This window comes from Corvus hawaiiensis, chromosome 3, assembly GCF_020740725.1.
Source record: "Corvus hawaiiensis isolate bCorHaw1 chromosome 3, bCorHaw1.pri.cur, whole genome shotgun sequence".
In the NCBI taxonomy this organism is placed as follows: Eukaryota; Metazoa; Chordata; class Aves; order Passeriformes; family Corvidae; genus Corvus; species Corvus hawaiiensis.
This window is the reverse complement of record NC_063215.1, coordinates 35711848-35736483: the sequence shown is the minus strand read 5'-3', so window position 1 is coordinate 35736483 and position 24636 is coordinate 35711848. Positions and strand designations below refer to the sequence as shown.

Sequence of the window (24636 nt, the reverse complement as noted above, 5' to 3'; positions counted from 1 at the left end):
GAGCAGAGGGCCGGCTCGGCTCGGCTTCAGGGGCGGACCCTCCCCAACGCCGGCGCGGCGACGGGGATGGAGGTAGGAGAGCAGCAGCCGTGGCCGGGCCGCGCTGCCTGCCCGCACCAGGGTCCCGGGGAAGGAGCGGAGGGAGCGGCGTTACCTGAGCGACCCGAGCCGGAAGAGCCCGACCGCCGCCGGCACCGCCGCGCCGCCCTGACAGCTCCCGGCGTGCCCCGCGCCGCGCCCACCCCGCCCCGCCCGCCGAGCCGCCGCCGCGCTGCGCCCCCTGGCGGGACGCGTGCGCAGGTGCGCGGGCGCGCAGCGGGCTCTGTGTGAGTGCGTGTGCTCGTTTATTTTGCCTGGTATTTACTGAGTTTACCAAATACAGCGCAGGTAAAAATGAAAGGCAGGTGGTTCTTTAGAAAAATATACTGGAACAGGTTGCCCAGTGAAGCTGTGGATGCCCCATCCCTGGACGTGTTCGAGGCCAGATTGGATCAGGCTTTGAGCAACCTGGTCTAGTAGAAGGTGCTCTTGGTCATAGCAGCGGGGATTGGAACGAGATGATCTTTAAGATCACGGAATCAATTAGGTTGGATAAGACCTCTGAGATCATCGAGTCCAACCTATGATCAAACGCTACCACATTAACCAGACCATGGCACTAAGTGCCATAGCCAGTCTTTCACCTTCAGAGACTCTGACTCCACCACCTCTATGGGCAGCCCATTCCAAAGTCTAAACATTCCTTCTGTGAAGAAATTCCTCTGAATGTCTAGCCTTAACCTCACCTGGCGCAGCTTGTCCTCTTCTTCTGTCTCTGGCTGCCTGGGAGAAGAGGAAAACTCCCATCCAGTCCCTTTCCAACCCAAACAGGTCTATGATCCTATGATGTGATGTTTATGTTAGCAGTAGCTATATTAGGAATTTTCTAAAATTTCTTGTGATTAGTATGCTTGAATCCTTACTACACACAAAAGTGTATGGGTGCCCACATAGACAGTATTGGAAGGAATTTTTTACTGCATTGCAAGAGTGATTTTTGACTGACCAATTCCACAGCATAAAGGGTACAGTTCTTAGACTGTAATCTGTTAGTTTTAAAGTCATCATTACGATTCTCAAATGTAAGCAGGCTTCCTAATAGCAAACAGAGCTTATAGTTATAAATTACTTTCAGTAACTGCAAAAAAATAAAGGTGCATTCAGCTTACATGATTAATATTTTAGGCTTTGACTGAGGACGAGTATTTCTAAAATATTTTCAGGGGAAAATCTCATAATATTTATAAATCTTCTACTTGCTGACTTACGTTGCCAGCCAATATTTAATGAAGTCTAATTTTATTCTCCAGACTTGGGATAATAATAAAGAGGAAATGCAATTCCTTTTCTCATTAAACTATACCAGGAATTGGTAGATGAAAAATAGTTACTTTCTGGAAAGCTGACAATTTCCACTAGTTTTCTGAGGCATCAAGTATGACTCTATGTGTCATGTATTTTTAATTAAAATGGTGCACTTAAATTTATTGTTTTCTTTGAAGATACTTCTAAATGCCTTTGAGATGTAATTTTTAACCAGGTTGGTCGTGCTTTTGGAGCTATTTAACAGTGGTGAACTTCACAGATGGGAAGTGACTTTCAATAACTGACCATGTGCTTTCACACACTCCTGCTGCTGCGTGGTTGGATTTCTAAGCTTCCCTTGTGCTGAATTTAGTACTGGCAGTTACAGCTCAGAGGTCCAAAACAGTTCTTTCAAGTTCTCTCATCAACTTTATGTGCAGTGGCAATTGAAAAAACACTGTACATAATTGGAAAGAATATTGAGAACAAGACAGGGGTAGTTGTTTGGGTGCTGTATAAAAGGCTGGTGCAGCCTCAGATTGATTATGGCATCAGTGTTTGTCTTCACAGCTCAAGAGGGATGTAGAGAAGTTGGGAAAGCACTGTGTAGAGATGCCACTGCTATATTACAGCAAGAGCAATAATGACTGGGACTGTTTGATGCAGAGAGAGAAGGCAGGGGAGAGGAGTGATCAAATTCTACAAAATCATGAAAGGTAACAAAGTTGTTGCTAACCAAACCCCACAGTATGAGAATGAGGAGGCACAGAAAATTATTCTCTGTGAAGCAGAAAACTCCTAGAACATATTGGCAGCAGGGGCTGGGGACTTGGACACTATCCATAGGTTGGAGGATGCATTATTCATATTGATGACAAACATATCCACAAGTGGACACTGAAGGAATTGGGTAGGGATGTACCCACAGGGGAAGCACCAGGAAGCAACCGCACTATAGGAGCTCTTTGTTTTTGTACCTCCTTTTACTGATATTGGAGTCAAAATACTGGATTGGGTCCAGCACTGATGTTAGGTGCACTTGCTCTGTAGGACATTTACCTTCCTTTCTCTGTAATTATTTCACAGCAGAAATGGTGAGAAACTTATAATAGACAATTTTGAATAAATGAAACTCACACCCTGGAAATACTTTAAATTATTCATAACTTTGTAGCCTTGTGTAAGCCTTTGTAACGTCAAAGGCTCTTTTACTAATACTAGGAGTCAATTCTCCTATAATTACATGGGGTTTATGTTTGATGTATGACCTACTTGTCTAGAACAATTTAGCCCACAACATGTACATTGGTTTCTGAAGCAATTTGAAACGAAACCTACCACATGGACTAATTATTTTTCTTCCTTAAAAAAAAGGAAACAAACGACAACAACAAAACCCCAAACTACCAAACTCCGAACAGCATGTAGACAGTATAGTCCCATCTTAAAATACTTCAATAAATTCATGCTTTGTAAAAAAACAACAAAATAACTCAGTTGAAACTGTTGACTATTGTCTGCTGTATTTTTTGTCAAAAAATCTAACCTTACTCCATCTTCTTCTTTGGGACTCTCCTACTTGGTTTTGATAACTATAAGGACTAAGATTACTTCAAAATAATCATGGCTTTGATAATAAATTGCTATAAAAGTAATGTGCAAATTTGCTTTTTTGTTTTCAAGCTTTGCAGATCATGTTTTCGAATAACTCTCTGAAACCACAGACGGTCTTGTGACTTCATGAAAAGTAAACACTTTTAACATTGCAGAAAGACTCCTCTTTTCAAAGTGACAGTTTCTTTCCTTGGTGTCCTTGAACACTGAACATCAACTTCTTACATACTGTAAGGGCGGCATCCTGGATGAAGTGTGCAGTGGTGACAGTGCTCATAAGGTAAGGAAAAGTCACAGAGGCGTGTCAGGGTGGACTTACAGTCTCTTGATAAAAGATCTCATGGGAGGCAGTAGAAAACCTCACTTCAGAGCAGCAGCTGCCTGTGCCGAGAGTATGTTTGCTATGAGTACAGTGTGACAGCATTCAAGAGCTGGATGCACATGGATCGGGAGAAATTCAGGCAGACTTGTAAAGCTGCGAGAAAGGGTGGAGAGGGTTTTTTTCACAAGGCAGGGGGTGAATAGTGGTGCATGACAAGCCACAGGACACGGTCCCCAGTGCTGGGGAGCCTGCCCCTGTCTCAGCAGAGTCCTCTGCTCAGACTGAACTTTGTAGTCATGATGCACTGACCCCAGCCAGCTGTTAGCCCCGAGGTAGAACCAGAAGTGCAAAAGCAAGAAAAACTGCGGGTTAAAACAGTGATGTTTTAGTAGATGAGGGAAAGAGGAACAACCCCTCTCACCCCCCCAAACATACAGACAATCACTCACCATCTCCCACAACAAGACTGCTGATGTTCAGACAGTCTCTGAGCAATGGTCACTTTGGAAAGACTACGCCACGAGTTTTTACTGCCAAGTGTGATGTTATGTGCCATGGAACATCACTTTGGTCGATTCAAGTCGGCTGTACCATCTCTCCCCCTGCCCCAGCCTCTTCCCCACCTCCAGCCTACTTGCTGGGTGGTGCAGGTGAGACACTGAAGAGGCCTTGACACTGTTCAGCAGTCACGAATCCTGAGCACACATCCCCAGCCACAGCCCACAGTTACTGCGGAGAGGTGCCTGAGAAAGCGGACCCAGGCTCCTCCCGGTGGTGGTGTAGCAGGAAAGCAGGAGATGACAGCCCAATGTTAATACCGAAAAGTCTGGGCATAAGAAAACCCCGTGAGACCAGCCGATTGTGCAGACCTTGACCTTGAGGCCTCGGGACCCGATGGGACTCATTCCTGGGCCCCCAGGCGTGACTCTACCGCCAGCAGTGGCCAAGCCGGTGGGCGCAGCAGACTCCGGGACATCTTTCCGCCACTGCCTCCCAGGGCACCGTGGGGGCCGAGCTGCTGGATCCTGCTCTTGGGTTGCAGCAACCCCATGCAGTGCCACAGGCTTGGGGAGGAGTGACTTGAGGGCTGTTCGGCGGAGAAGGGTTCTGACAGCCAATATGTGCGAGCAGTGTGCCCAGGTGGCAAAGAAGGCCAGTGACAGCTTGGCCTGTATCAAGAATAGTGTGGCCAGCAGGACCAGGGCAGTGATTGTCCCTCTCTACACAGCACCTCGAGTGCTGTGATCAGTTTCTGGGCCCCTCACTTTGAAAAGGACATCGATGTGCTGGAACGCCTCCAGAGAAGGGCAACAAGGCTCTCGAAGGGTCTAGAAAACATGTCTTATGAGGAGCGGCTGAGGGAGCTGGGGTTGTTCAGCCTCGAGGAGACTAAATGCTCTCTATGTAAATGCTCTCTACAACTCCCTGAAAGAAGATTTTTGGGGTTGGTCTCTTCTGCCGGGCCTACTGTGACCAGATTAGGGGGAATGGCCTTGAACTGAGACAGGAGACATTCAGATTCGAGATTAGAAAAGTATTTTTCACTGTTAAGGTGGTCAAGCACTGGAACAGATTTCCCAGCGAGGTGGTGGAGTCGCCATCCCTGGAGGTGTTCAAGAGGCGTCTGAATGTAGCGCTGGGTGATGTGATTTACGGGTTACAGCGGCAGTGCCGGGTGGACGTTTGCTCTGGATGATCTTAAAGGTCTCTTCCAGCCTTGCTGAGTCTGTGATCCTGGGACCCGACGATTCCACGCAGGCGGCGCTGTGGCGGCGGGCGGCGGCCCCGCGCCTGCGCCGGCGGGAGAGCGGCGGCTTCCTGCGCCGTGCGTGGCGCTGCTCCGTGCCGGCATGGCGGGAGCCTTCCTGATGGAGATCAGGCGGGGGACGCAGAGCGCGCTGCTGGTTATCCGGTAGTGCGGGGGCGCTGCCGCCCGCCGCCGCTCGGGCCGTGCGGGGCAGGAGGGGGGCGCGGCGGGTCTGGCTTTCGGCGTCATTAGCCTTCAACGGGGGGAACGGGTTGCGTGCGGGCGCCTCTCTCTCTCTGCCTATTCGGCTCGGCACAGCCCGGGATACTGTGCAAATAAATTTTTCCTGAGAACGGTGGATTGTTTCTCTCGGCTGCTCCTCGTTCACCTCGTGGATCCCGGGGCGCGACTGGGGCTGCGGGGGAGCTGCAGGCCGGCCTCCTTACAGCAGCCGCGCGCCCCGACAGTTCCTTCCCGAGGCATACCCGTTGCTTTTCCTCCGCAGCGCGGCGGCGGAGCTCCCCAGCGCGCCGGTGGAGGTTTCGGTGTGTGTGGATTCCCTGGAAGTGAGGAGCGGCGGGAGCTGCGAAGCGGCGGCGCTGCCGGCAGGGGTCAGGCTGGCGCCGTCCTCGTGCCGCGGGCTCCGGCGCCTGCGCGGGGACGGGCTGTACCTGCGCGTGCGCCTGCGCGGCCCGCCGCCCGCCGCCGGTGAGGGCCGGGCGGGGCAGGGCCGGGGCCGCCGGTGGGAAACGGGGAGGGTGAGCTGGAGCCCGGCGGGTTTAATAAGTGAGAGAGGCTGTAAGGTGGGGATTCTGTAGAGCAAGCACCTGGAACTGTCAGCTTTAGAAACTGAAAGTACAAAAACGACGTAATGAAAGGGAAACGCGGTGTATTGGGGGTCTGCTCGTGCTTCCCCAGAGTACTTCAAAATTATTTGCTTTCTCTCCTATTCCGCGTTTGGTAGCTGAAAATCGTAGAATCATAAAATGCTAAGGGGTTGGAACGGACTTTAAAGATCATGTCGTCCCAACTCCCCGGTGCCTTTGGCAGGGATACATCCCACTAGACCAGGTGGCTCAAGGACTTACCCAACCTGGCTTTGAACACTGCCGGGGTTGGGGCATCCACAGCCTCCCTGGGCAGCCTCTGCCAGTGTCTCACCACTCTCACAGTAAAGAATTTCTTCCTAATATCTAACCTAAATTTCCTTTCTTTCAATTTGTACCCATTACTCCTCATCCTACCAGTAATTCAGTAATCTGATTCATCCAGGCAATTAAGACTGTGCTTGTCCATCCCTGACCACTTAATCATAAAGGATTACGGGTTTGTGTTGGGGCTCATTATTCTCACAGCTGGGGTTTCAGCGGTTAATGTCACAGGTAACATCTGCAAAGTTGCCTTCTTTATTTCCGTGATGCTAATTCAGGTCTAGGATGTGTTTGCAATAAGTAGAAAGCACGGTAGTACAGCTGTTGCTTTCTTTCATCCTGGCATCCAAGCTCAGTATGTTTAGATTCATTTCATACGATGTGGCACAGAAAGATACATTAAATAACACTTAATTGCCATTCTGAGCGTATAAAGTAGAAAAGGATGATAAAATATGTAAAATACAGTAATGACTTCAGCACCAGAAACATATTGGAGTACTCTGTTGATATGCTGAGATGGCATCTGTACATTAATCTGTAATTATGCATGTGCTGTGACAACTCAGTTATACTAAAATTATTTAATGTGTCCTATTAACGAGACATTCAAAAGACCAATGATGAAGTTTTAAAACTCAACCTTGGAAAGTCACGCTAGTGAAAAATAAGTATGTGAACCAGGTGGTAATCAACGTATGTATTGGGTAGTCATAGTTACCCTTTGATGTTTTATATTATTATGCAAAATAGTTGAAATTCTGGGACCTTTTAAAGTACTTTTCTCTTATGGTTGAATCCTAAATTTCAAATATTGAATGTCAGTGCTGAGAGTATACTTTGATTCTTAAGTATGAGAAAGTGGGTGATGCAAAGCAAATTCATACGTAGAGCTAGGCTTACAGTTTTACTTTTCTTCCACTTAATGTTATCGACTAATTTGGGGAGGCTTTTATAGCTTCTTTTTTTACTTTGAAAAGTTGTTTGAGCTGCCTTTTGTGAGACCATTTTTGCTCACTGTCTTTTCCTGAACTGGTTCCACAGTGGTGGATTCTTACCTGCCTAAAAATGTAAAACTTGTGCCTCTCCCTGCTCCCCATCCTGACTATTTGTGTTACCTACAGGTGTGTCCCCTCATATTGCAGATACACTGATTATCAGAAGTATCATTACAAAAGAGTGGCATTGAATTTTGATTTTTATAATCTCTGCAATGATGCCAATATATCAGCTCCCGTTCTGGAGAGGATTTGCACCTTGAAATAATTATTCACATGTACAGTTCCTACTCGGTAATATGGGGCATGAGGTGGAGATGACAAGTTTTTCCTGAATCTAAATACTTGCTTCTGCAGGTAAAAAAAATAAAGTTGTGTTTAAAATGTCAGCATTTTGCTTTGTCTGTTAGATTTATCCCTTTTGGTTTGAGGTATTTGGCAGGATTTTTTTGTACAAGTGACTGAAAATGTTACACAATTTTGAAGATTAATATATTTCCTTCCATGTGTAGATGTGGTTTGTCCTTTGAGGGAAAGCTTGAAATCCAACAAGAATTACATCTTTTATTGTCAGTCCTGTGGTGACATCATAGTAAAAGACCGGTGAGTACTGCAGTGTCTTGTATTTATACCAATAAATGCCATAGTGATTGGTATTCACGTTATTTTGTGTACTTAAAAACAGCTCAAAGGTATTTCTTTTGAAACTCCTAAACAAGAACACATTTGAAGCACTACAGATGACAAAAAGCAAAATTACCTGAAGCAGTTTTTAACTGTTCATTCATTTACTTCTTGATTTCTTTCTTCCTCTGTACTTCAGGCATCCTTTTCAGTTCTTTCCAGTCTCTTATAAATTTCCTTCAGTCATCATGCTGTAATTATAGAGTGGCTGCTCAGAATGGGGATATTGACCATAGCTTCCTTTTGTCTGTTAAGCAAAGCCTGCCTGCACATAGTTCAGGGATGCTGAATCTGGGAAACACAGCAACTGTGTCTTAGCTGTGTGACTCAGCCTTATCTCTGTTCTTTACAAAGTCTGCAGAGTGAATGAGAATTTAATAAAAAGATGCTGCATTGTCTAGCTCTTCTGATGAACAATTTTGACCGCTTCAGCTGAATATGTAAGAATTGTTAGAGATGCACTTAGACCTTTTATGATCTGTGTGGCTCCTAATACTCAAAACCATAATACAAATGTGTTTCATTCTCTAAATTTCTATTACTTTCTTGTCATAGGTATGGATTTATGGCTAGCCTGAATGTAACTGAATGAGGATTTCTTAACTTTCTCTCAGAAAGTCTAGTAATAACTCTTGTTTTGATACATTTGTAAACTGGTGAAACTTCTAATTTCTAGTCAGTAACATTTGCTTTCAAAACATATTGCACTTTTATATTCGCAGGACTGAGTGGGTGTTTTCTTGAATTTCAGCACATCGGATTCATATGCATGCCATTTAAATCTTTTGGTTCTGCATCCTGTAATGTGACACAGGCAGAATTTTTGAGAAAGGAAAAAGAATGCATGTCCATAGCTTTTCACTTGACATTTCTCCTTGCAGGGTGCCTCTGAGCCCCTTGAATGTTCACACCAAAAAAACTTAAGAGTAGAAGAGTGGAGCTGCTAGTGTATCCAACACCTTCTGTTCCAGCATTTCCAACAGGAAGAGAGTAGCATAGTCAGAACTTCTAGCTACAGAATTCATGTGTTCCTCTCTCCAGGAAGAGTTAAGTATGACAGTGACAGCAGAGGTGGAAGGATTGAAGGGAAATTGCAGAACTGTGTGGAAGAGAACTTACTAAAGTCTGAGTTACTAGGAAAGGGTCTGTAATAAGAAAAACCCGAGATCTAGAAAATCATACCTTTAAAAAGAAATTGAAGTAAATGGGATTTAGTTTAGATAAGGTTGTGGAGAAGACATAAGATTCTTCCCATATCTATGAAGTTGCTGCAAATAAGGTGGCAGTAATCTTCAGCTGAAGGAAGAGGAATCTAGGTTAAAATGGAAAAAGAAACTAAACCAACAAACCACTCCAAACATATTCTGAAGCTTATTTTTTTACTGTTGGAAAGCCTTTACTGCATAGGAAGCCCTTCTTGTAAACGTTAGATTAAGAAAGGTACTAGGAATGGTTTAAATGTAAGTAATCTTTCCTTGGTGCACAAAAATTGACTCTCTACATTTTCTGAAATCCTCTGCCTCAGTCTGTTTCCTTCCATAAATCTGATAGCTCTTCAGAGGTTAGGGTTATGCTCTTTCATTCTTTTCCATTACCCTCACATTACCCACGTGAGAGGAAATTATTAGATTTTTTTTTCTTCCATCATGCAAGAGCTGCAAAGAATTAGGGATACTTTCTTTTTTCTTTCTCTCCTTCCAATTGGGCTAAGTGTACCTCATATATAAAATAATTCTGTAAGACTTTATTTCTGTCATGAAAAAATTCATAAAAGCTTGTGGTGGGTGGATGCCAGGTGCCCACCAAAGCCGCTCTGTCACTCCCCTCATCAGCTGGACAAGGGAGACAAAATGTAATGAAAGGGGTCACAAGTCCTGCCAGCAAACCTGTTCCAATGTGGGCTTCTCTCTCTCTCCATGGGTCCAAAGATTCTGCCAGACTTCCCATGGGGCCACAGCCTCTTTTGGGCATCCGTCTGCTCTGGTGTGGGGTTGTCCATGGGGGGCATCCATCTGCTCCACCGTGGACCTTCATGGGCTGCAGCAGGACAGCCTGCTTCACCGTTATTTTCCCCATGGGCTGCAGGGAAAACTGCTTCAGTGCCTGGAGCACCTTCTCCTCCCCTTCTTCACTGTCCTTGGTGTCTGCAGACCAGTTGCTCTCAGATTTTCTCACTCTTCTGATTGCAAGATGTTTTATCCCCCCATATTAAATACATTTGCAGAGAGGCGCTACCACTGCTGATGGCCTCATCCTTGGCCAGTGGTGGGTCTGTCTTGGAGCTGGCTGGCATTGTCTGTATCTGACATGGGGGAAGCTTCTGGCAGCTTCTCACAGAATCTATCCATGAAGGCCCCCTACTACTAAAACCTTGCATGCAAATGCAATACAGGGGAGTGGTCACAGCAGCAAGCCTGCTGGAGTTCAAGAAGCATTTGGACATGGTATGAACCTTCGGGTTGTCTTGTGCAGGGCCTGAAGTTGGATGCAATGATCCTTGTGGGTTCTTTCCAACTCAGAATATTCTATGATTCCATGATAATGATTTGTACTGCACAAATATTGCACTGAAAAACTCATGGCAGGGGAAATCTAATTGCACTTTTCCTACATAAGTAGTGTTAAGCCTGACAATTATCTGTCAAGCTGGGCTGTCCCAAGATTTTTTAATAAGTAAATAAGGGAGACTGCAGTTAAAGAAATGCAGTTGTTTTTCTCTGATGGAACTGAACAGTCATATGTTTAAAATTCTAAAGCCTATTTTACTTCCAGTTTTCAGTATTTTCTGTAGACAATGATATTACTGGGCATTAGTTAATAATGACATTAGGGGTTACTTTTCTTAATCCAGTCTTACAGAGGTCTCTATGGTCAAATACTTACCTTATCCTGGAAGATCATTTAAGAGTTATATCTTTATGGCAGGGCTCTTACAGACTAGTGCTGAACTTCAAACTTTTAAAAAATAAGTTCCTTACCTACTCTTCTGGTTGGAATCTGAGAGCTGTCTACAGCAGGAGATTCAGCCTGGGTGGATTAGACACTTTCAGGAGACAGCTACTCTTAGAGGTCCCAACTTAAGAACTGTTTGTTGCTCTCTGACTGTGAAGGCAGCCTGGGTGACTATCTTCAAGTAGAAACTCAGTTGTTATTAGGAGCAAGTTTGGGGAGATAAGTCACCCTGTTTTCTAGGTTTTATTATGTTATTTAGCAGCCTCAATTTAGTCAGTACCTAGTAAACCTCAAGTTGGTTTTGTTTGTTTGTTTTTTTGTAAAGCTCCATTTTTATTAGTGTTGCATTTTTCCAGTTCTGGTGATCCTGGATATGGCTTCCCACCTATGAGTGGCAAAAGCCTAAAATACAGTGGAAATGATATATTTTCTGTACAGCTCAGAGTTAGGAGGAGTCTGTTTAGGAAATTCCTACTGGTTGGAAAAACTACTTTTGTTGGGAAAGAAGTGAAGATCTTGATGCTGTAGACTGTGAAAGTAAAGAAACACTGATGTAATGAAACAGGACAGCATTAGTCTGCAGCTTAAGGTAATCTCTGTCTTTTTTTTGCTCTTGTGAAAACATTTCTGAGCAATACCAGCTTTGAATTACTTTTGTGTAAAAAGCAATGCAGGAAGACTTTTTTTGCAGTGTGAATCCAGGCACTGGAACTAATTGTAAAGGCAGAAGAAGAATCAGTTATTAGGCCAACACCAGAACTAAACTCGCACTTTGGCAGAACTGAGTTTTATCTCAAGCAATATATAAGACCACAGAAAATGAAGACAGACATGGGTAGTGTTGAGAGGTGATCTTACATAGGTTTGGTAAAGCTGGGTCAGAGGATGAGTTATTCCAACTTTCATCTGCAGGTGGAGCAAGCAGAGTTTAAAATGTATTTTCTATCTAGAAAAAAAGGATTTTTTTTAAATAAAAGATTTTTCTTTCACCCACTGGACAATTCAGAACGGCCAAGAAGCTGAAGTGGGAAAAACTGACATCTTCAGAAAATGTTAGTCTGGGAACTGCAAGAAAGGGAGGATGCCTAATTGTTGGCTTAGCAGCTGTGATTTTATTTGCAGAGTAGCACCGTAAGCAAAGTTGTATTTGCAAGTTTTAAGTAAGGAGTAGAATCAAGAAACTCTGTTTAATGGTTTCAGGCGGCAGCTGAAGAAATAGTCTAACAAAATGAAAGCATTCAAGGAAAGTAGGCAGAGAGCAGAAAATGCAATCCCAATACAACTGATAATGAAAGTAAAGAAGTATTTCAGGAAGCAGTATCCTTGGTCCATACAGCTACCTGGGAGAAAGGGATTTGCCTTTTTAGTATATGACTTCTGAAAGTTGGATCTGAGTATTCGAATCTAAACTAAGATTGAATTATCCTTTGTTTGTGGTTTTGTTTGTTTGGGTTTTTTAATGAAGATGTACTGTGGTATTTTTGTCAGGTTTTAGCTTTTTCAGGTCTGGTATCTGAAACAAAGAACATGCTGAGTCTTGCTGTGGCATGAGTCTGTGTCTGTTGGTTTTACACCAACATTTGGTGCAAGGGAACTTTACAAGAAGTAATAATAAATGTAATTGTAAATGCTCATTGTCATATTTTTCATGACTAGGTAGAACTGCTTTATTTTTGCCTTGTGATTCATTTCAAGAGAGGACTATGCCAAATTCTGCCTTATAATCATTGGAGATTTACCCTTGGGAAATGCCTCATCACAGACTTGGCAGGAAACTCAGCCATTGCTTTCTCAGAATTCACCCAAAGAAAGTGCCTTTGGCTGAAAAGAGTCAAGCACCTCCTTTTGAGAAAATGCCATACTTCCCCCACTATTTGTAGGAAGCCTAAACTTTCTTTTAGTGTCTTAGAAATGAATTATAACATACTGAAATATTTGTCTCTTCTTCCCTTTAAGGAAATTTCTCAGAGTTCTTCCTCTACCAAGTGAAAACTGGAGTGATTTAGTTGAAGAGTGGTGCTGTCACCCTGACCCCTTTGCCAGAGGCACTTTACACCCTCAGCGTGGTGACTGTTTTCTTGGAGACACTTTTTTTCTGTTGAATTCAGGAAGTGAATTACATGTGCCTGAATCTCCTGTGTGCTGCTCAGAGGCTGGACAACATGTTTCTCAGAGTGGCTCCAACTTGGTAAAGTATTTTCTTCAAATAATTCTTAGGTGCACTTTTTTGGACTTTTTCATTGTAAAGTGCTTTTTTTGTTACTAGTTTTATTTAATTTGTATGTACTACAGAACTGTTTTGAAGGTCATAGGGAGTTCTTGACATTCAGCTGTGCAGAAGCCAGAAAATATTCCAGGCTATGTTTTACATTTTCTAAATCTCACACCACAGTCTTGATATTGACCTTCATATACAAGTAGAACTTTGTGCTATAAACAGAATTAGAAGCTGCTTAATTATGTAGTTCTAAACCCAGATATTTTCCCCTGAAATTATCATGAGTGAAGGACATGAGAATTTAGTAAGATAATAACTGTGATGGGTTAGATGTTTGTTAAAGGATAGTGGAGCAAAGAATGAGGTGGAAACTGAAGTAACAATTATTTTTTTTCTCACACTGTGACTTGAGGCATAATCATTAATATGATCAAAGAGAAGTGTGATTTTTTTCTCTTCTGCTTCTTTTTTTTTTTTTATTTTTAGAAAGACTTGGGAATATCAGAATGTGTACTTTGGGTTTAGATCTGGCTGTCTTACGTTCTTAAAGCATATTAAGGAACTTGAATTTGTTTGACTTCTCTGTCTAGTGAAAGGAACCTGCCATCCAATGTTATTGCTCTTCATGTTGATGTTTCTGAGATGTTCCAGGATAAGATGGATTCATCAACCAAGTCTGTAGGAAGAGGGCTGTCATTTGGCTTAGAAACATCAAAATTTGTTGTTGCCCAGAGAAAAAACCATTTTTAGGGGTGCTGATGTTTCAGTGGTGGGGTAAAACCCATGAAGAATGACAGTTCAGTGCTTTACTCTTGGGCATCTAGCACTTGTATAAAAGTTCAAGCAATAATCTTTTCTGCTGCCAGAAGAACATCCAGGAACTCAGTTCACCAAAGCCTACATTTCCGTAAAGCCTTTTCTGATAATCTACTGCTTGTCTGCATTTGTGCTGACAGAGGCTGGGCCTACACATGTTGTATTTTCTCCCAATACCAAGTATTTAACTGTCTACATTGCTGCCTTGGCAATTTGTGTCTCTAACAACTGATGACTTATTATGTAGAGATTTCCAGCATGAAACATTTAATCTCTTGAGAACTAACACCAGAGACCCTGATTTCTACCTGCTGCTTATAGTGCTATGTATTATCCTCAGTAAGAGTCACCGGGATTCTCGCAGTTCAGGGGTTGCTGGTACAATGCTCCAAGTGACCCCTCTGCTTGGGGAGCAGTTCTGTCCTGTGGTCCCTATCTGCAAATCTTGCAGCTGTGATCTCCTGGGTTTCTTGTTCCATTGTTCTTTGAAAAGCAGAATATGTGAAGAGGAAAATAAAGACTGATACCCTGAAAGGGTATCAGCATGGCAGAAGCAGATTAATTTGGCTTAACTCTGTGTCAATGGAGTTATTTCTTCTAAGTTTTCTTAAGAAGGAGGTGGAGTAGATGATTCCAAATTTCCAAGAAGACAGTGTTTTCTGCCAGAGGTTGCCAAAATGAATTTTCGCAGTTCAGTAATCTTAAAAGAGATCTTAGAACAACAGGAATAAATACGGGAAGAGGCAGGGTGCATGGAGTTCATATTGCACACTTCTTCATCAAAGGAAATGTTTGTGAGAAAAGGATTGATTTGAATGAAGAAATGGAATAAAAGGATGTGGAACAAAGATGTTATTGAGATGTGGGTCAAACCAGGATAACAGCAGAACTTTTGAATGAGAGAGGAGGCTGTTTTATGTCAGAGGCATACAATAGTAGTTTAGCGTGATGAATTTTCATGTTTGCTTCCTTATACTTGCATTGAAGTTGAGAATTTGTTCCTTGTTTGTGTCAAATCCCTTTTTCTACATCTTTCACACTTGCAATGAATTCTTATTTCTGTGTTTGCTTATTCCCAGCATCACTCAGTTGCCAAGCAAATGAGCAAAACTGTTAGATCCAGCAGAACATGGACTAATAAGGAAAAAAACCCCTTATATTGAAGCAGAAAATTCTTCCATAATATGAGTAATAGAAAGTTACAGGCAAGACAGATTGCTATTGGCATAAATGTTCTCATTTCAGAGAATATTGTTGCAGTCTGCCCCAGTATGAAAGTTCCTTTTTAATTGCATTGCAGTTCTTTGGAAAGTGTTTACCTATGACCAAAATAGTAGCAGAAAAGTACCAGAGATGCTTAAACAATCTTTTGCAGACTCCAGTGGGACCAAGACAGCATCCGTCCACTGCAAACATATTTTTCACATCTATTAGTCTTCCAGTGTAACATAGTTTTTAAATGTCACATGGTCTTGCAGAATCTTAATAGTATCTCTTGGGGAAAATACTTTTCCTGACACCATATCAGGGATCCGTAGGAATAGAAACAGAAAATATTAGGCTTGTGATCCACCTGCATCTGCAGATTGCCAGCAGCTGCAAGTTGTCAAATAGATATATTGATTTAATTAGTTGAGCTAAAACTATCCCTTTTTCCTTTGAAGCATGATACAACGAGTTAGTGATGTTTTCTAGGCACACTTCTCAGTCAGCACCTGTAACTGTAGTCAGAAAAAAAATAGTCAAGTTGTAGCTTTCAAGGAAGTACTGTGTATTCTGTACTTGTACTGTGCAGTATTTGTACCAGTCTCAGACACTGGCTTATGCAAAACCTTGTCTATTTATCCTTGTTTTTCACACTGATGAAGTAATTTCACTGTGTATGTTTGAGAGGAGTAGCGAGGTAGGAACTGAGAAAGGGGATAACTGCTTATGTATGAACCAGATGATTTTCCTGATCTCCATAACAAGGGGACTGCTGTTCCAACATAGTCAGCTCTCAGGCTTTTAGTTTGATTCTCTGTTTTTGACCATCATTCAGGTTATATATATCTGTACTGTTTTCAGAGCTCTAATGTGCTACACCCAGGTTAATAAGCCCGCACAGAACTAGTTCTGAAGCTTAGACTTTGGATTAAAGTAAGAATTGTGCTTACTTGTTTGATGTATTGAATTTAAATATTAACACTGTAATTAGTAGGAGTCTTAGAGGGTAGATTTCATCTAGAAATGAGATCTTTTATAAAGGGCAGTAATAGATGCATAAAGCTGAGATAAATATTCAGTGATGTTTTGGAGAGTGTAGAGACTCTTTGAACTAGATGTTGTTATCCATATTTTTCGTTTTTAATAAGCCATTGTTGACATTGCTTTCTCTGAATTGATGAAGAGTTTTTAAAGTTGTGTATACTTTTAGTATGAAAAATGCTTTCCTGTAGTAAGTACCAAACTATATTATGCATCATGTGACAAATGCCTTCCTTTTTTTTTTTTGATACAAGACAGGGTTAGAATTTCATAGCATGAGCTCTGAGAACATATGTTTGTTTTTCTTCTGTTCAGCTTTTCTTAAACATTTAAGATTTTATGTATCTCAATGATACCCCTCAGTTTTCTGTCTTCCATGTGTTCTCCTGTTACGTGTGTTTTTATGCTGCATATGGAAACTGTTTTGCACTTCTGACAATTGTTTTTATTGTCAATACCTTTTCTGTATCTGCTAGAATTGAGGGAGAAGGATTGTTCAAGAACAGAATCCACTGCACCTTTCTGGAATATCATGCTGTGTTGTGTACTTCAGCTGTTTCCTAGTAACTCAAAATAATCTGCAGACATTTTCTGCTCTCTGCTGAACATTAAACTGGTATTCAACTCCTATAAAACTGTCCACAATGGCTAGAACTTGTTACTGAGTAATGGTAGTCACATTGCCGCATACTATTTTATGTATGTATTATGGAGTACTTCATTTCAGATGCATTATTTCGTCCTTAGCAAAATCGAATTTAGCTTATCATTTTATCATCCAGTCACTCAATATTACAAGATTCTCCTGTTAGCTATTACAGGTTGTGCTGTGTGGATATACTGCCAGATTTTAAAATGAGTATGAAACTTGCAAGCAAGTCCAAGTGTAGAAAGCTGCAGTAGTGAAGGCAAATACATGTTCATGTGAACATAAAGAGGACAGAAATAAGTAAAATGTTCACTATCCGCTCTGTAAATTATGTTACAGTTACGCATTCCTCTTTCAGAATATCTGAGTAACATTTAAATGATATTTCTTTGTCCTACAGAAGTCAAAAGAAAATACCAGAGTAATTTGTAAGCGCTGCAAGACAATGCTGGGAGAAACAGTTTCATCAGGTATGAGATGTTCAAACAAAACTAGACTTGACTACATCAGCCATTGAACACTGAACACAGTGTTAAAAACACTGAAGGAAAGTAGCTTGTCAATAACGTGCAGTGATGATTCCTGTGTGTTTGTCTCATTCCCTTCTGGAACAGATGAGGTTGTTGCTTCCAGCGTTAGACCTTGAAAGTGACTTTTAGCATGATTCCAGTTTACTAGAAATCCCAGTAAAGATGGAGACTTGAGAAATTACAAGTTACTTATTTTCCTGTCAGTTCTACAGAATAAGTGAAAGGAAAATTCAGCACTTGATCAGCACAACTTGAAGCTGAAGATTGCTAACAGTCAGCCTGGTTTTGTGGCAAGGAAGCTTTTTCAAAGAAACAGGTTGTGTCTTATCCAATGATGAACTGATGGAATTATCAGTTTAAAAGCTGTAATTATATTTGATCAACAGGGTTTACCTGAAGTGGTGTAAAGATGAGTGTCTGGTTGTTTTTAAAATTCAGCTATTAATGGAAGAGAAGCAATGATAAGACTGTTATTAGCAGGTTCATTCTTTCATTCTCCCTCTACTTCACTGCATCAGTCACTGTGAGCCTGCCTCAGTTCAGAGATCTGGTGAATACAAAAACTTCTCAGAAAATGCAAAGCCCGTTTAAGAAATGTCATAAGGAGAGACAAGACAGAAGATCTTCTGTTACAGAATGTTCTGATTGTCCTGTACAGGAATCTGAACAATACAGCCTTAAATGAAACAAAATTGAAGGTACAGTGTTTGAAAGCCCACAAAGCAAGATGTGACTTTGGGAAGGGAGTGCTTGGAAAAGAGTATGGATAACAAGGTCATGAGTAATAGATCAGTGGGAATGGGGAAAGGCAAACAATAGAGATGTGCAGGGATTTGGTACGGACTCTGCACTTGGCTGAAGTTAGATAGCATATCCATTGTTTTGACCATGTTTCTTCAGTACTGTAGGAAATTTTGGTAGAGTTCAGAGAACAAAAGAGATGTATGGTGTAAGTCTAGGCAGAACATCTCTGTGAAAAGAGACTAGAGAGCAAACTTGACTGTCATGCTTTGGTGCTTCCTCATGAGCAGGTATCTTGAAGATAAAGAAGGATTAGAGCGGTGTAGCTGTGGAGGCCAAATGCGGCTTTGAGATTCCCCCATTGGCTATTCCTTCCTCCAACTCTATCCACATATACTCGTATGATTTTTTCTTGGGAAATCACACCTTCTGTGTCTCTATAAGCAAACATCTCCTGAATTCCCAATACCCTCGTAGCAGTAGCAACAATTCCTTACTCGGGTTAATGGCTGAGGAACTAGAGGGGCTGAACAGTCTTTTCCCCCTGTCTCCAAGAGCTCATATAGCATGGAGCAGACTTAATAAACTTAGAGGTAAAATATAATTTCCTAACAGTGAAGATAATTTAAAAAGTGTAGTATTTACCTGGAGAAGGGATGGGATTACCAAACCCTTTGGAGGGTTTAAAACAGATTAAACGTCTTCCTGAAATGTTTGCTTTCATCCAGTTTTAATGGTATGTGTGGACAGACATCAGATTAAACCCTTCAGTCCTTAAAACTTGTGGACCAAATGAATCTTCCAGTTGTTCACATGCTGAGGCTTAGTAGAATTTCTTACTTTTAACCTGTTTTGCTGGCCCTCTGGTTAGGCTGTATTTGCAGCATAGACCCAGATCTTCAATATGATCATCTTTGACCTGACTTTATAGAAGGGGTTTAAATTATGTCCTCAAACACTTCCATTTAGTGTTAAAAGCTGTCTTAGTGGAGCTTTTGATGAACAGTTACATTGAAATTCAGAATGTATGCAGTGTTAATGTTGAGTGAGTGTGATTTTTGGAAAGAAGTTCCATTCTGTTCTTTGAGCAAAGAAGAAAATTATTCCCCCGTGTGAGCTGTTATTAAAACTGTCTCTTGTGATTCACTGCAGCATTACAAAGCAGCAGAGGGTACTAAAATACTTATGTAAGCTATGCTGATCTCAGTGCTTTAGGAAAGTTCTTTCAATTCATCTTTCAGGTTTGGCTTGAGCTCTTGCTTGCTTGGTTTCGAGATGATTGTTCCCAGCATTCAACAAAGATCAATATAAATGAGAAATTGCTGATCTTGTAATTAGCTTGGAGCAGTTTTCTTCAGGTGGCATAGGTTTTTTGGTATGGTTGCTTCTACTCCTACAAACCCAAGCAAAATATGATTGTCTGCCGCACCTCTTAATTGACTACTGAACAAATGTTTAATTAGTATAGTGATATGGTGACTTACAGTCTAATCTTGACAAGTTGGTTATTCTATTATATTTGAAAAATGTTTTTGTTATTTTAGATACCATTAAATATTATGTCACTGAGGTGATTATTCAACTAGCTGAGGAAAGTTTCAGTCCAACACCAAGGTAACAAAAAAATCAAATAATTTCCTCAAGTATTTATGTTTTAGAAAGGATGCTAGAAATGTTCTAATGTTGTAGTTTCTTGAATAATTACATCTGATAACAGAGTGCAATTTTATGTAATCATCAGAGAATCAAGCATCGTAAGGCAAAGTAACATGAATTCACTCATGTACAGTTTTGTTTGCTCATCTTTGTGTGTGATGCTGGAGATAGATTGTGTATAATTTGTCACAGTGTCTCACTATTCATGTGATAAGCCAAAATAAAATACTTATTTATTTCGAACTATTTAAGTTTGCACAATGTCTGGTGACTAATTATGGAAACAGAAGTTTATGTTGTGTAAAGTTAAATTAAGTAAAGCTTGAAATGTTTAATTGGAGGCTTTCAAATTTTAAAGTAATTCAGTTTGAATTTAAGACTAAGATGAAAGAAAACTTGATCTAGCTACCTGGTATCACATACAATGGTTTAATGACAGTTCTTTCTTTTTGTGAATTATATTTGAAATACGTGCGTCATTCTGAACTTTGTGTTCATATGCGCAAAACATAATAGGGAAAAGCTTCTATTCAGCTTTTGACAATTGGTGTTGGCCAAAATAAAGGATGTGGAGCAATTTAGAATCCTGATCTATTAAAAAATTCGTGTTTCAGGAAATAAAAAGTTCTCTGGTTTTGAGTGAGAGGAAGAAAAAGAAGCCCCATCTTTCAGTAAAATGTGGTTGTAGGATGTAGTGGAATTAAGTATGAGATACTCATTTACCTGTAGTGCATAGATACGAATGACTGCCTGTATAGTTGTTTTGAAAACATATGATATGTGGTTAATTCTTAAACAGGTCTCAATTTGTACAGAGCATGGTTGCTCAGTGTCTTTTGGAATTATCTTCTGCTAAAAGCACATTTAGATTCACCATAAAAGGAGATAATGGAAAAACCTATATTCTGGTAAGTTTTTAAGTCTTCATCTTCCTGACTTTCTTTCTAACCTACACATCCCAGTTCCTAAAATATTTATGCAGTTCATTATTGTAAGTTTAAAAAATTAACAAATTCAAATTCTTGAAGTGGTTCTGAGGTACAGCTATTCAAGTAAGAACATCCCTAAATGTTTTAATCTAAGGAGATGTACACACAGAAATTTTATTGATACGGTAATTAAAGTACTACAGATGCACCACAGGTAGCACAGAAATAACACTATTTTGTATCCAGAAAACGTGGAAAGCTTAAGTTTTAACTTTTTGATACATATTTCACCTTCTTGCTCCAGCGCTTCTTTCCTTTAATCACCAGAAGTGAATCAAATTGTATAGCATCTTTCACAAGCATTGTCTCAAGTCAGCAGGGGCTATTAATGTAGTCAAGACATTGCATTGCGAAGTGAAGTGCAAACAAAAATAAAATTGCCTGTTATACTTAATGTTCTAATGCTGTTAAACTTGGTTAAGCTTGATATTTAGATGGTGACAGCTAGATTCCTCAAACTTTTAAGATGGATAGGAGTTACCTTAGTACTGTACACTTATTATAACCAGGGATGTTTCCTTTTATTTCTGAACTAAATATAGGTGTAGAATTTGTATTTTTGCAGTTCATAAAAATAATTCATAGACACGAAGATAAAGAAATACATGATTATAGATTCCTGCCCTGGATAAACTCATAAATGCACTTTCTTGAGGCAATCTAATTACATAAACTGTTTTATATATGCATTGTCCAAGTTCTGTAATTTTGGAACATCCAGATGCTGAGGAAAGTGTATATCTGTTGCTTTTAAATAAATTTTAGTGCCAAGGCAACATTTGTACTACCACTGAGAAATATCTCTTCTGTGATGATAAAATGAAGGTTTCCTAAGCAGACCCGTAATTATCATTATATATTATCTTATTGAGGAGTCATTAAAAATCATTGTGATTTTTCCCTTGTAGCTTATCTGTTCCCAAGTTAAGTAAAATTCTGGTGCTTAAGTTTAGTAGCTTAGATACAGCAAACTGGATATTTTTTAACAGAAAAATCACTTTATTTATTATTCTTAGCTCTGAGCTGCATTTTTGCCAATGTATTGATTAGAGGAGCAGGCTGAATTAGATAGGCACTGGCTTCTGATTGACATCTCTTCATTTATATTGGTTAGTTGTTAGTTTTTTGCAGGTGTTTTTAGTATTTAACATCAGAAAGCCCTTACACCTGTCCAGAGTGAGGTTCTGGCTACTGTATACACATCAACAGCTGTTTTGGAGTCATGGTTTAAGTTTTTGGACTCAGAGGCCTTGTGGACACAAGTATAATGTAGCTCTATTTATATTAATGATTATCAACAGCTAAACAGTAAAACGTGGGTGCTTGAGGCTGTGAGCACACAGCCAAGTTACACAAGTAGTCTCATCACTGATGCATCATGAACCAGCTGTCCCACTTGTTTGTTTTGATAATGAGCCAAAGATTCTTGTTCACAGTGTTTGTGCTTACCTACATGAATACACAGAGCTTAGACTGTGTATGTGATAATTAAGGTTAAGGTTTCTCACAAGTATTTTTAATTTTTTTTAAACCACAAGTATTATGTGTACTTGTTTTCCTCATTTCCTCTGTATGCATCACTTAGTGTTACCAATTACGTTATTTGCAGGTATCATAACACGAGTTTCCATTGTTTAAGTTACACATACTCTGTTGTTTAAGCTATAACTACTTACATATATATACTTATGTTGGTTGTTTTTTATTTTTTATTTTTAAAGGATGTCAATAAACAAAAGTTTCTTTGTTTCAAGGGAAAAATGTGGTACATACAGATGTCCTTGTCTGTCCTAACTATATCTCTGCTGTCTTCACATTTGTGAATCACTTACTTCCTCTCTTTGCTCCACTGTTGAAGGGTTCCCTGCCTTGTAGTTGCATGACTTACAAGCTAAGAATAAGAGGAGGACAGCAAACAGATAGTTAGATAGGGGAACGCGAGCAAAATGGTACATTATTAGTCAGCATAGCAGCATCTCAACAGATACCTATTTTTTTCTGTACTGTCAAAAAGTGTGGCTTTGAAAGAGGTAAAGACGTAGTTTTCTGGTTAGATACAGGGAATTCATCTCATGGATGGGATCAACATCATAAGACCCAAAAAGATTACATCTGTGAAAATCAAAAAGTGTGCAGTAGTTTGGACTCTTTGAATACTATCTCCAGTCTTTCAGTATTGAAGGAAAGATGGTTTTTGGAGTGGGATTACACTGTAAAGTGCCTTGAAAGTAAAGCAGCTTGTATTTCAGGAGTGAGCAGAGAGGGAGTGGGAAGATATCCCAAGAAAATTAATATGTAACAAAATGGGAGTGACTTGTCAGTCTGGTTATTGTCCATGTCTTGAAGGGGGCATGACCAGAACAGGTTTGCATTTGTTAAGATTGGAGATGGGATGGATGTTGCAGTGGTCAAGAAGTGAGATAATGAGAACCTTGCTGAGACTTAGCTACCCAGCTCTCTTAGAAAGCTTTATTCTTTGTGAAATATGTGGAAACCGCATCTTTACCTGAACAGTCTTGAGTGTGAAAACAAAATAGCTGTAATGAGAGATGTTTATGTAAGTGACCTGTGTGGTGATGAAGCTAATACTAATGTCTGCAATAACTAAGAAAGAACTAGCAAGGAAGAATAAAAGACTTGGTGTTTTTTGTTTTTTTTTCATGTTAAATTCAAATTGATGCCTAATTGTCCACAAATTGATGCTGGAGACCCAGGTTGAGATGTAGGGAAACTGATCACACAATCTAAATTGTGGTATTTCCCCTGTTTGGTTCAAGTCCCATGAAGTGTAACTGGGATAGATTTGTTACAACTTTTCTCCAAAGAACATCTTTTAAGTCTCTTGACAAAATGATTTGAAAACAATAAAAAGAGACCAAAAACCCCAAATACTTTTTTTTCTGATTCTGTAATTTCAGAAAAGGTCATCAATGGCATTGTGAATGAATTCTAATCTTTATGTATTTATTTTTCTATAGAGATTCTTTTCTTACTGGAGTTAATGTGGAAGGAATTTGGTTGTGCAAGCTCTGCTGTACAAAGAGGTAGAAAGGAAGGAAAGATTGCACATTGCGAGTAACATAGTTGAAAGCACAGATCAAAATATGGAAATGTTTTAGCCAGAAATAACATATATTAACTGCTTAGAGTCAACACACCAAGCCTGGGTGAGTGATTGTTCACTCAGACTGAAAACAAGACCAAAAGAGAATTCATAAATGAAGAAAAGAATAAAAATACTGCCTGAAGAAGTAAATGTAGTTCAGAAGTTGATTTTTCTCATGGCCAGGAATCCTTCCACCCCCAGAGATTAATTTGCTTTCTCTGTATTGTATGCTAAATTATTAATAGAGATCTGTTGTGTTGCTGTTGAGACAAAGACATTCATACAGGTTGTAGAACATGATTGTCAGATGCCACATGTCGACACTTGTGGTAGAAAGAAGTGCTTTGCAGATGGACTATGTTGCAAATGAAACACTTTGGTTGCTTTCCCTACAGAAGATTTTAGGAGGATTCTGGAAGGAGCAGACAGCTATTGCTACATTGTTCCCTTGTCTAGTTTGAAGGATATTCCCCTTCTGAAAAGCATTCCAGGAAGCTCCTTCCGCATGGAATTGTTAGAAATTTCGAGAGGAAGAAACTCTGTTCAGTTTGTGTTGGCAGGGGCCTGTGTTTTTTCACCATTTTCTCCCAACATCTCTTCAGCACTTGGCTTTAAGAACCTTCTGTAATGGTCCTAGCTAATGAGGTATATTTTGCAGTTTAGGCTATAAATGTGTACAGTGAGTTACCAGAGCAAAACTGATGAACAACCACTTGCAAAACCAAGTGCGGTTGCTTGTCATCATTCATGTGCATATGCTGAAGTGATTCTCCTCCTCCCATCCCCTCCCAAGATATCTTTATCAATATATCTCACTCCTTCTTTATGAAGCTTCCACTGTAGTGTTCTGAGCCTTGGGCTCTGATAAATTG

The 24636-nt window shown here is 40.5% G+C and overlaps 2 protein-coding genes across 5 annotated transcripts in view; one reads left to right on the top strand and one right to left on the bottom strand.

The window, feature by feature from the left end:
- Positions 1–229, bottom strand: part of DOP1A (DOP1 leucine zipper like protein A) — a 60649-nt gene extending 60420 nt beyond the window's left edge. Inside the window, exon 1 of the mRNA XM_048296171.1 lies at positions 155–229. The gene's annotated coding sequence lies outside the window, so the exon portion shown is untranslated. The remainder of the gene's footprint in view (positions 1–154) is intronic.
- Positions 230–5069: 4840 nt separating this feature from the next.
- UBE3D (ubiquitin protein ligase E3D) overlaps positions 5070–24636 on the top strand; it is a 99384-nt gene continuing 79817 nt past the window's right edge. For all 4 annotated transcript variants that reach the window (XR_007202367.1, XM_048297673.1, XM_048297676.1 and 1 more), the window contains exons 1-7: positions 5070–5192; positions 5533–5735; positions 7689–7779; positions 12769–13000; positions 17143–17212; positions 19558–19627; positions 20469–20577. Coding sequence is in view for 3 of the 4 variants with exons in the window: in XM_048297673.1 (XP_048153630.1) it covers positions 5131–5192; positions 5533–5735; positions 7689–7779; positions 12769–13000; positions 17143–17212; positions 19558–19627; positions 20469–20577 (837 nt within the window). In the remaining variant the exon portion in view is untranslated. The remainder of the gene's footprint in view (positions 5193–5532; positions 5736–7688; positions 7780–12768; positions 13001–17142; positions 17213–19557; positions 19628–20468; positions 20578–24636) is intronic.